The following is a 13,226-nucleotide window of genomic DNA, read 5'->3' as shown; positions in this document are numbered from 1 at the left end:
CAGTCCTAACATTAACCTCTTAATGCTGAGCACCAAGCGAGGCAGCTGTTAGTACCATTTTTAAAAGTCTTTGGTATGACTCATCCAGGGTTTGAACCTGTGGCCTCCTGCATATGAGACAGATGCTCTAACCATTAGGCCACCGGAGCAGTCCAGATTTGGTGTAAAAATGGTTGTGTGTGCTGTCTGTCTCTCAGTTTGCTGCAGTCACGTGCTTGCACACCAGTTGAAAAACTTGCAAGGTTCATGGTCACTCAGCCAGTGTTGGCGGCTTCCACTGAGTCATTAAGAGAATGATGAAAAATACTAGGTAGTTAAATATCCTCTAATAATTTTTTCTATATAACCATCACCGTTACACATAGTTCAGTGAAATGAACCCTTTTTAATGTCATATTATTATCAAAAAGTTTTTTTCAAAAAATCTTATAATAATGCCCAAGAGCAGTTATGAATTTCATGGGAATTTCTGCAATTTGAAATTAGAATTATGGGAATGGCTAACTAGTTATGACTCACATAGGTGATTATTTCAGAATGGCTTTGTCCAAAGTATCACATAATGGAAGGCTATGCTTTCAGCATCTGTACAAGAAATATTTGACCACTTCGATGGCCTAGTTGTTAGAGCATCCGCCTCCAATGCAGTAGGTTACAAGTTCGAACCCCAGTAGAGTCATACCAAAGAATTATAAAAATGGTACTGAGAGCTGCTCCACTTGACACTTAGCATTAACAGGTCAGTGTTAGGACTGGTTGGCCTGGTGTCAGGAAAATGTGACTGGATGGGACATCATGCTACATGTCTGTGGCATGATGCCCTAGTGCTAGACATCAATATAAACTGCCATACTGCAGACATCATAGCGACAAGACTGAACAATTGTTAAAGCTACGTTAAAAATCCAAATCACACACACACATACACACACAGAGAAATACCTGGTACTGTAATACCTTCACTTCTCAGCACATTCATAAATGAATAGAAATGTCAAGATCAGCTTTTTTTATTGTATTCAAATGATAAAATATCTCCACACAATATTACAGCAAACAATTTTTTATTTTTTAGAGGTTAACTCAAAGCATAATTACTAAACTTTGTAATTCTTATAAACAATAAACATACAATATGGATGGTACTAATGCAAGATAATCATTACTGACATGCATATATATAAAACAATTTTGTATTATCCAAGAGGAATAATTTTGTGGTATTATTGTGATGTGTGATTTGGATTTTTGAAAAAATTTCAGTCATATTGCTACGATGTTTGCAGTGTGGCAGTTTATTAAAGTGAGGTCTAGCACTGGGGCATCATGTCTCAGGCATGTAGCATGATGTCCCACCCAGTTACATTATCCTCACACCATGCTGACCAGTCCTAACATTAACCTCTTAATGCTGAGCACCAAGCGAGGCAGCTGTTAGTACCATTTTTAAAAGTCTTTGGTATGACTCATCCAGGGTTTGAACCTGTGGCCTCCTGCATATGAGACAGATGCTCTAACCATTAGGCCACCGGAGCAGTCCAGATTTGGTGTAAAAATGGTTGTGTGTGCTGTCTGTCTCTCAGTTTGCTGCAGTCATGTGCTTGCACTCCAGTTGAAAAACTTGCAAGGTTCATGGTCCCTCAGCTTCATGGTCACTCAGCCAGTGTTGGTGGCTTCCACTGAGTCAGTAAGAGAATGATGAAAAATACTAGGTAGTTAAATATCCTCTAATAATTTTCTCTATATAGCTATCACATTACACATAGCTCAGTGAAATGAACCCTTTTTAATGTCATATTATTATCAAGAAGTTTTTTTCAAAAAATCTTATAATAATGCCCAAGAGCAGTTATGAATTTCATGGGAATTTCTGCAATTTGAAATTAGAATTATGGGAATGGCTAACTAGTTATGACTCACATAGGTGATTATTTCAGAATGGCTTAGTCCAAAGTATCACATAATGGAAGGCTATGCTTTCAGCATCTGTACAAGAAATATTTGACCACTTCGATGGCCTAGTTGTTAGAGCATCCGCCTCCAATGCAGTAGGTTACAAGTTCGAACCCCAGTAGAGTCATACCAAAGAATTATAAAAATGGTACTGAGAGCTGCTTCACTTGACACTTAGCATTAACAGGTCAGTGTTAGGACTGGTTGGCCTGGTGTCAGGAAAATGTGACTGGATGGGACATCATGCTACATGTCTGTGGCATGATGCCCTAGTGCTAGACATCAATATAAACTGCCATACTGCAGACATCATAGCGACAAGACTGAACAATTGTTAAAGCTACGTTAAAAATCCAAATCACACACACACATACACACACAGAGAAATACCTGGTACTGTAATACCTTCACTTCTCAGCACATTCATAAATGAATAGAAATGTCAAGATCAGCTTTTTTTATTGTATTCAAATGATAAAATATCTCCACACAATATTACAGCAAACAATTTTTTATTTTTTAGAGGTTAACTCAAAGCATAATTACTAAACTTTGTAATTCTTATAAACAATAAACATACAATATGGATGGTACTAATGCAAGATAATCATTACTGACATGCATATATATAAAACAATTTTGTATTATCCAAGAGGAATAATTTTGTGGTATTATTGTGATGTGTGATTTGGATTTTTGAAAAACTTTCAGTCATATTGCTACGATGTTTGCAGTGTGGCAGTTTATTAAAGTGAGGTCTAGCACTGGGGCATCATGTCTCAGGCATGTAGCATGATGTCCCACCCAGTTACATTATCCTCACACCATGCTGACCAGTCCTAACATTAACCTCTTAATGCTGAGCACCAAGCGAGGCAGCTGTTAGTACCATTTTTAAAAGTCTTTGGTATGACTCAGCCAGGGTTTGAACCTGTGGCCTCCTGCATATGAGACAGATGCTCTAACCATTAGGCCACCGGAGCAGTCCAGATTTGGTGTAAAAATGGTTGTGTGTGCTGTCTGTCTCTCAGTTTGCTGCAGTCAAGTGCTTGCACTCCAGTTGAAAAACTTGCAAGGTTCATGGTCCCTCAGCTTCATGGTCACTCAGCCAGTGTTGGTGGCTTCCAATGAGTCAGTAAGAGAATGATGAAAAATACTAGGTAGTTAAATATCCTCTAATAATTTTCTCTATATAGCTATCACATTACACATAGCTCAGTGAAATGAACCCTTTTTAATGTCATATTATTATCAAGAAGTTTTTTTCAAAAAATCTTATAATAATGCCCAAGAGCAGTTATGAATTTCATGGGAATTTCTTCACTCTGAAATCAGAATTATGGGAATGGCTAACTAGTTATGACTCACATAGGTGATTATTTCAGAATGGCTTAGTCCAAAGTATCACATAATGGAAGGCTATGCTTTCAGCATCTGTACAAGAAATACTTGACCACTACGGTGGCCTAGTGGCAAGAGCATCTGCCTCCGATGCAGTAGGTTGCAGGTTCGAACCCCAGTCGAGTCATACCAAAGAATTATAAAAATGGTACTGACAGCTGCTTCACTTGACACTTAGCATTTAGAGATCAGTGTTAGGACTGGTTGGCCTGGTGTCAGGAAAATGTGACTGGATGGGACATCATGCTACATGTCTGCAGCATGATGCACTAGTGCTAGACATCATTATAAACTGCCATACTGCAGACATCATAGCGATAAGACTGAACAATTGTTAAAGCTACATTAAAAATCCAAATCACACACACACATACACACACAGAGAAATACCTGGAACTGTAATACCTTCACTTCTCAGCACATTCATAAATGAATAGAAATGTCAAGATCAGCTTTTTTATTGTATTCAAATGATAAAATATCTCCATACAATATTACAGCAAACAATTTTTTTAATTTTTTAGAGGTTAACTCAAAGCATAATTACTAAACTTTAAAATTCTCATAAACAATAAACATACAATATGGATGGCACTGATGCAAGATAATCATTACTGACATGCATATATATAAAACACTTCTGTATTATCCAAGAGAAATAATTCTGTGGTATTATTGTGACTATCCCTTAAAAGAATGATGATGTAATTAACAATTTAAGCACTTTAGCTAGTTAAATTATATTTGTACAATTTTCCACATTAAAAATTGATTGTCAGAAATTGTTTTTATTAGATTGCTGTCTCAGAGTAATTTATAGGTGACACATCTTCTGCAAGTACCAGTACATGCATTTGAGTGTGATTCAGATCTTTTAAGCATATTATAAATTAAAGGAAAATAAGGCCATATTAGTTGAAGTACTTTACAAATTTCAAAGACTTTTAAAGAAAATTACCAATCATATTAGAATCAAGATCTCTGACATATCAGACATCTAACATCTCTGGCATAATGAGATCTGATGGACGCCTATATCAGGTCATGTTATGTTGACCTTTTGATCCACATCTTTTACATTTGACAAAAGTGGAAAACTTCACTCAAAACAAATAATTAAAGACAATAAATTTCTTGAACATGAAATGCAAACTTTATCATATTGGTTAATAAAAAACTAAGTGGCCAGAAATCCCAAAGATCAGCAGAATATGAACATAAGGTGCATTTCAGATGTACTTATTAAAAAATCTTGTTTTTAAGCCAGCGATAATCTGCGGTGACATTCTGCAACTTTTTGAAAGGACATTGGCATTATTTGCCATATTAAAGTAGATCTGTAAGCAAACAAGTAAATCCAGAATACCCTATCCAACCACTATTCTCCCTGCATGATACTAAGTGTAAATACAAACTAATTTGTTCCAACATTGTGAGACAACTCTAGAAGTAAAAATCTGACAAAAAGCACAAAAGGGGCACAACTCATGGTGTCAAAATATAAACCCGTACCAAGTTTCATGCAAATATGCCAATGGTTCTAAGATATCACTTAATAAAAGTGGGGGTGGATGGAGAAAAAAAAATCACAAAAAAATATGAGTAACTCTTAAATGCGAATCAGACAGACTCCATATTTCAACATAGGCATGAAACAAATGCATACCATGTTTCATGAAGATATCTCAGATATCCCAAAGGGTTCAGGAGATAAAAAGTAAACAAAAGTCTGATGGATGGATGAATAAAGAAGCTGACTTCAGTATTTACCCACACTCCAATCTACTTTGTTTGCATAGTGTATAAAATGAGTTTCATAAACATTTCATAAGAGACATAAAAATTTTGGTTTCATTTCCTGAGACATCCTTAATGTACAACAGTACTGTTTTTAATATTTAATTAGTTTTCAGTCTCATAAGGTTGGTGCATCTTCATATTTTTATCAGAGATAAACTAATTACAAATTAATGAAAATGCCAAATAACTTGACATATCATTCAATGAAAAGTCCGTTTTAATCATATATATAAATTCTCTGACCTCTTCAAAATGCAGCAGCTACAGTACAAATATGTATATGGGATTTTTTATATACAAGTATGTATATGGGATTTTTAGGGGATATGCATTTAGGTCAATTTCTCATGAGGCATAAGCATTTAGGTCAATTTCTCATGGGGATATGCATTTAGGTCAATTTCTCATGGGGGGATATGCATTTAGGTCAATTTCTCATGGGGGATATGCATTTTGGTCAATTGCTCATGGGGGATAAGCATTTAGGTTAATTTCTTGTCGGGGATATGCATTCAGGTCAATTACTCATGTAATGAATTAACTGAATATCTGCATACTTCACACATATTTTAGATTTATCACATTATATGAGAGATGTTTTGTATTACCTTTAAATCCAAAATTGTACATTTGCTCTCTAAAAATTGAAGTTGAAGAAAATGTTTCTTATTTATAGCAGATAACATTACTGGTAGAAATATTGGCTGCATCAGAAAGTTACACCATGAAAAATGAAAAATTATGACGATAATCATAAAACTAAGTTATAAATTAATTTAAAGCAAAATACTTCATACATTACAACTACTGAGTGCAAAGCCTAAGGCAATGTATGAACAATACAAATAGTGCATAATAACAACTTATATCACAATGCAATACAAATTACAATGCAAAGTTTCCAACAGTACATTTAACAATACATACCTTGTACTAATTTCTATATACCATATATACTCCCTTACAAGTTGAGTCCAATTGCAAACTGCAAAGACCTAGATCCACTGATGCCTAATGCACTGGAAGACCAAGTTCTGCACAATTTGCATAAATTACTCAGTAAAACAAATAACACCGACTTTGATCTGCTGGTGCAATATGCTATGGCAGATCAGGATCTAATGTTGTTTGGAGTTGACTCAACTTACAATTTCACTCAATTATTTAAATAAAAATTCTTTATCTTGTCATGAAAACTTGAAAAATTAATATAACATTCATGTTGCAAGAGGAAAACATTTAACAAAATTTATAAATGGGGTACTAGTTGTCATATTTTCTGTCAATCATGGCATGATAAAGTGACTGATGCAATTAATCATAATGTTAAAATGTTACTGATATTCCAATTATGTTTTACTGTATTGTTAAAATGTTATTGATATTCCAATTATGTTTTACTGTATTGTTAAAATGTTATTGATATTCCAATTATGTCTTACTGTATTGTTAAAATGTTACTGATATTCCAATTATGTTTTACTGTATTGTTCAAATGTTATTGATATCCAATTATGTTTTACTGTATTGTTAAAATGTTACTGATATTCCAATTATGTTTTACTGTACTGTTAAAATGTTATTGATATTCCAATTATGTCTTACTGTATTGTTAAAATGTTATTGATATCCAATTATGTTTTACTGTATTGTTAAAATGTTACTGATATTCCAATTATGTTTTACTGTATTGTTAAAATGTTACTGATATTCCAATTATGTTTTACTGTATTGTTCAAATGTTATTGATATCCAATTATGTTTTACTGCATTGTTCAAATGTTATTGATATTCCAATTATGTCTTACTGTATTGTTAAAATGTTACTGATATTCCAATTATGTTTTACTGTATTGTTCAAATGTTATTGATATCCAATTATGTTTTACTGCATTGTTCAAATGTTATTGATATTCCAATTATGTTTTCTGTATTGTTAAAATGTTACTGATATTCCAATTATGTTTTACTGTATTGTTCAAATATCAGTTTGGAAGCATTTACAAAATGAATAGCAACATCTGCAATTCTTTCAAGACATGCAAGTGAAAATCTAAATAGAAAGGATAAATGTTGGAGCTTAAAAAGTAGGTCACTGTAACCTGCCCATGGAAAGTATAACCATCTAAGATCAAGATGCCTATCTATTAAAAGCAAAACTATACATACAACAGTGTCAGAGTAACTGAGCTAAATGCAAAAACTTAACTACAACAATGATGACAACAACAGAAATGACACTGGACAAGTTATTTCTATGTCTCACTCACTCACTCACCCACTCATTCACTCACTCACTCACACACTCACTCAGTCAGCCAGCCAGTCAGTCAGTCAGTTAGAATGAAGCTTGAAATTTCACATTTTCTGAATTTATAGAACTTTTGATGGATCTTCTTTGACAGTTAATGACCAGACATTAACATCATCAGTATAGCATTAGCTGATCTGTACTTGGTACACAGGAATCAAACTTAACATACATAAAATTTATAATGTAAAATATCATTAATGTACATCAGTATGATAAAAAGCACATTTTAAAAATGTACACACAAAAACATTCAATGTATCATCTCAAAACTTCAAACTTTGTTCAAATATATATAAAATATGCAGTCGATGGATTGTATGATTGAGCATGTACTTTGATCTTTTAAATAAGCAAAATAGGTACAAAAACACAACAATATCACATGTACTTTGAGTCTTACAGACTTAAAATAATAATGAATAATTAATTCATAAATCTGCAAATGTTATTCCTTTTAAACTGAATTAGGTACACAATATTAACAATCAAGCAGTTCTGACAACAACAAAGTATAAAATGATGGTAAAATACAATTAATAGTTCCACCATGCAAACCAACCTTACTTAGACCCTTCTAATCTGTTTAGCTCGGACCAACAGCCAGGTAACCAGCTGTTTCCTCACATGAGTATCTATATATATTATACAATACAACATAAGGAGACATAAACAAGCAAAGTCACACAAAGTAGATTAAAATGTTAGGAATTGTCAAATTTTAAAATTTCAGTGTGATTAGTAAAGATTTTCCTGTGCCAATGAAGGTGGGCTGGGCTAAGGGATAATAGCAGAACTACTATTATAAATGACATGATAATGATTTCCGTTGCCTAAAAACACCAATCCCCTTTTCTCTAAATCATTATTTTCATCTTGCTGTTGATACACTGTCCCATTATCCCACAACCACTACAGCAGAATATAAAATGATTTTTCTTTTGACTAATCTTCAACAAAATTTCATCCTCCTGAAAATGTACACACTAATCATCATCTAAATCCTCAATCAATCTCTGATATTCTTTCCCCTTCTTTGATTTAAACCTAACATTTTCATTCCTTCTACCAAGCGTAACTTCTTCCAGTTCACATGTTTCTTCATTTCTATCTTCCAGTGGGAAAGAAACAGCCTCATCTTTTAAAAATATTGTTTTCACTGTTTGTGGTGCAACACACTGTAGTACTGTGAAAATAACTGTGCTGAAAATACTTAATGACAACATGACTTGCATGAGTTTGATATAATCATACTTGTCGTACAAATACCCTGTAGTGGCTGGTATCACCATCTCTCCAAGAGCTGATCCAACAATAAAAACAGCAGTAGCTTTTCCTGTCAAGTGCATTCTGCTTTCAGCCCAGGAAATTCCGGTTGGAAATACAGATGACATTCCCAGACCGAGAATTAGAGTTCCAACCCATAAGAGAGGTTCATATGCATACAGTGCTGTACACAGAACTAGTGAACCAAAAATCATAAGCACTAGATCAACGACAAGCATACATGGTGGGTGAAAATATTTTGATACGAAAATAGAGAATCCTCTTCCAGTGGCTAGAGCACCCCAAAATATTGCCGTCACCACTGTGCCTTGATCTTTTGACCAATGACTGAATTCAACAGCAAATGTTGCAATGAGACCTCCATACGTAACTTCCATTCCAACATAAGCAAAAAAGAAAAAGAAAAGGAGGGTCAGCAGAAAAATTCTGTAGAATGGTCTGCTTTTGCAGACTGGTCCTAAAATGTCATGTAAATCATCATATTGGTATCGGTTCCTGTCTCGACAAAACATGACCAAGTACATCATCGAATTTAACAGAAGCAGCAACCCTATTATTAGGTAAGCAAACTGAATTTTGGATATGTTCTTCACTGCCTCTATAGCATGGTCCATTATCCCTGTTTGCTTGGGTTTTTGTGGACCAACAGCTGACTCCTTTGTACTATTTGTATCCTCACCTTCTCCTCCCGTATCCATATTTTTCTTAGGTTTTACCTTCTCTGACCAATTTGTTTTATCCTCTGCATCAGTGGATGGCAAAGGATTTGGTGCTATGTCACCTGGCTTATTGTTTTGTGCAACTTCTGAGGATGTCGCTAAAATAGTTTCAGTTGTTGTTGTTCCTTTCTTTACTGGTGATGGTGTTATTTTTGTTGTTGGTTGTGATGTCATGCTTGTAACTGGTAATATTCCACTTGTATGTGAAAGTAATTTAGTGGATGGTAGTGTTTTCTGAGTAGTCTGTATTGATTTGCTTGTCTCTTCTTTCACATAACTTTTCGTTATTGTCACTGGAGTAGTGGTTTTTGTTGTTGGAGTGCCATTCAATTTTGTCGGATCTGCTGTCACTTTCTGGGTTATTCTACTAACTTCTGATGAGTCAGTAGCATTAACACCAGTTTCTTCTGATTTACTGGAATTATTCTCAGTGGAACCATTACTCACTTTACTTGATTCTAGAACTACACTGGTGTGAAGACTTTCATTTCTGGAAAGACTACTTGTCTCATTAACTCCAGGGGAAAGAGTTACATCCCTTAATCTATTCTTCTCTGTTGGCTCTTTTGGTGTTGATGGCTCATGGATGACTGCTCCAGGCTTATTATTGTTGAGATGACCAGGTATGTTCCCACCATCAGCATGTACCTTGTTTAAATACTGATCAGAGGAATGGACTGGTTTTTTAGCAAGTGTGGTCTTTGTTGGTGATGTTGAAGATGTTAGAGAAACAGAAGTTGAATTAAAGCCAGGAACGCTGTTAGTAGAGGCTGTTAATCCTGAGTTAGTTGACAACAATGTTTCATTTGAACCTGAGCTATTACCTGGAATGGGTGTTAATGGTGAAGATGAATTTGTACCACTCAAGTAAAGCTCTGAGCTACTATTGCCCGGCACTGATATTTCCTCTCTTCTGTGCAGTGTCAGTTTACTATTAAGTGCATTGTCATAACGAAAACTTACATCTGAATTAATATTGAATGGATACAACTCCAAGTCCGCAAATCTTTTGGAATGGTTCACTAAGTGTGATATATCAGTTACAACTGGTATGAATCCCTTGATAACCCTTGTAGAGTTGTCCCCTTCCAAAAACCCTTGGTTAGAGAGGAATGGCTTTGCAAGAAGGGGAGCTATAAAGGCTCCCACTCCAAAGGCAAAATGGAGGGTCTGCATGTAGGGGGCATTCTTTTTTCCCCAGATCCGGATACAAAACACATTTCCTCCTGAAAAGAGAAATCATAAAGAGCATGGTTTACTTAAAATGATTGATTGATTGATTTTCCTGCTTTGAACTACACATGAGAGGAAGACGGGAGTAAAGTACCTTGCCTAGAAAAGTATGTTTGTCTTATAATGTTTTAACACATCATTGAGCAGAGCTCAGGAAAACCAAGGAAAACGTTACTATTTATTCCTCCCAGGGTGAAGATGATGCAGATTTGTACCCTGAGAACAAATCTGTATGCATCTGATGCCATTAACGAGCACTGAAGTTCAACATTGCTAAAAATCTAACATATATCAATTATCAATTTCTTATTCCTACCTTGCTTACCCGCTGTCAACCGTCCAGAACATGTCACCATGACTTTGTTTTTTAACACATTTACCTTTTGCAAACTTGATACTAAAATGGTCCAAATCATGAAGAAGAAAAAAACTTCTCAAACACAGCCCCCCATTTAACTATATAAGATAGCACAAGATTTGTATACTAAATTGAGAAATCAGTTTCAAACCAAGCCCTGAGTTTTTAATGTTATTAATGCTAACACTGGCAATTTTAGGTACTCTTTTATTCTAATATGGTGAAATTTTCCTTTTCAATGATCCATCACAGATCCTGTTGACTTACACCTGTGATAAGATAAGAACCAGAGAATGTCAGAATACTTTATATTTCATTTTGTAAGACAGTAGTTACATGCACTCTAGGTCACTGGAATTATCATGATCACAGTTTTATTGGTACATTGCCAGAGTAAAGTGAAAACACCTGCAATTATTTCTATAAGTATTTAATTAATTTTCACAAGAAAAATGGTGTGGAGTTACATATGAAAGAAGCATTTTAAGTGTCTCCACTGATTTCCACCAGGTTTCATGAAGTAATTAGAAAAAAACAATGTTGAGACAAGAACTGTTTGGTCTTAATTTAAGAGGGGTCATGATGTAATACACTTCCAACACTTTTGGCCAATCAGAAATATCAAGTTTGATAGGTACCCTATAGTAGTTATGTAGAAATGGAGATTTTACTAAAACTGAATAAACAGTATAGGGGCCCCGAGTGGCCGAGTGGTCTAAAGCGCTCACCATTATGGATCACTGCCATCTCACCTCTGTCTTCGTGAGTTCGAGTCTCGGATTCGGCTAATGTGGTTATGTGAGAAAGCTTGCCAGTAGCTTCTCGTAGGTCAGTGGTTCTTTCCGGGGGTTTCCCGGGTTCTTCCTCCACCATTTATACTGGCTGCCATGTACAGCCTATCTTGTGCTGAAAAATGGCGTTAAACCCTACAACAACAACAACAACAATTAAACAGTATAAAAATTAGTGATAACTGCAGAGATGTCTGGAATTATTCTTTCAAATGTGGGTTAGCAACATTTGTTCCATGTGAAAATAATTAAACACTAACATATCTGCTTGCAAATTCAATTTTGTTGTGAAAATGTACCAAGCAAACTTCACAGTCTTGAAAATATTGGTAACTGTGTAGAATGCTGCACCATTTGGCCATTTTGACATTTTCTGGCTTTAAGCTTCCCACACATAATAAACTACATCTCATGTGCAGACATATTACAAGATGTAAGAAAGCTTGATGAATATTTTTTATTGAAGTGGGACATGTATTAGAAGGGTTTTATACTATCTATCTATACACAGGACATATTTTCAAGGTTTAGGCCCATTTAAGTATCAAGCTTGCACTTGGTGCTTGTGGTTTTGCAGTAAGCAGTGTAGTAAGATGCCTGTGGTTTTGTAGTAAGTACTGTAGTGAATAAGTGTACTGTGTTCGGTAAAGTGAAGACAGTGACCAGTACCTATTGCAACTGACCTGTCCCAGGAATGAATGTTTAGAAAAAATGGCTTGAGCCAAGGCTGAGCCTAGTTTTATTTTAAGTTAAATGTGATTTTCTTATGAAGCAACCTGGTTAATCTTAAAAGGTCTTTATTTAGAAATGTGTAGTCTTACATGGTGCAAATGCGTACCTGTAAAATCTCTGAGTTAGTTAAAATCTCAGTCCCACACTTGGAGTTTGATCTTTTGAAAAAAATAAAGTTATTATGCTATGTTTCCTTCTCAATATATTTATGGATACATACAGTAAATAGACTGAGTACATACATCTAAGCAAATACTTGAATGTGTATTTGCAACAATATGCAGCTTTACCAATATTAATGTAACTTGTAAAGTCAAAGTATTTGGAAAACAAAAGGTAGGAGGTTTGGATAATGTGGTCATTAAACAGGATCAAAGGAATGAAGATAAATCTTGTGATAATCATGTACCTTTTCATGATCATAAGCTCAAGCAATATTCCCCTCAATGCATGTAATCTGAACCAAATGTGTTTTTGTTTCTCTTTGTCTCAGTTGAGACCTGATTACAAAAATCATAAAATATTTTGGGATAAAATATTTAACGAATTACCTATTTATTAGCATAGACTATTTACATAATGCATTGGTTAAGTACAAAACAGAAAACGTAAAACTAAATCAAGGGAGGTAACCACTCTTA

The 13,226-nt window shown here is 34.8% G+C and overlaps 1 protein-coding gene across 2 annotated transcripts in view; it reads right to left on the bottom strand.

Annotated features, from left to right (window-relative positions):
* Window positions 1–994: 994 nt before the first annotated feature.
* LOC149785049 (uncharacterized) overlaps window positions 995–13,226 on the bottom strand; it is a 34,848-nt gene continuing 22,616 nt past the window's right edge. For both annotated transcript variants that reach the window (XM_089978761.1, XM_089978762.1), the window contains one exon: window positions 995–10,697. In XM_089978761.1, the coding sequence (XP_089834887.1) occupies window positions 8,452–10,697 (2,246 nt within the window). In that variant the 3' untranslated portion in view covers window positions 995–8,451. The remainder of the gene's footprint in view (window positions 10,698–13,226) is intronic.

The sequence above is a fragment of the Sinohyriopsis cumingii genome, chromosome 13 (assembly GCF_028554795.1).
Source record: "Sinohyriopsis cumingii isolate HCF-2022 chromosome 13, ASM2855479v2, whole genome shotgun sequence".
Classification (NCBI taxonomy): Eukaryota; Metazoa; Mollusca; class Bivalvia; order Unionida; family Unionidae; genus Sinohyriopsis; species Sinohyriopsis cumingii.
Note: the sequence above shows the minus strand (reverse complement) of the source record. Positions and strands in the feature narration are given on the sequence as shown.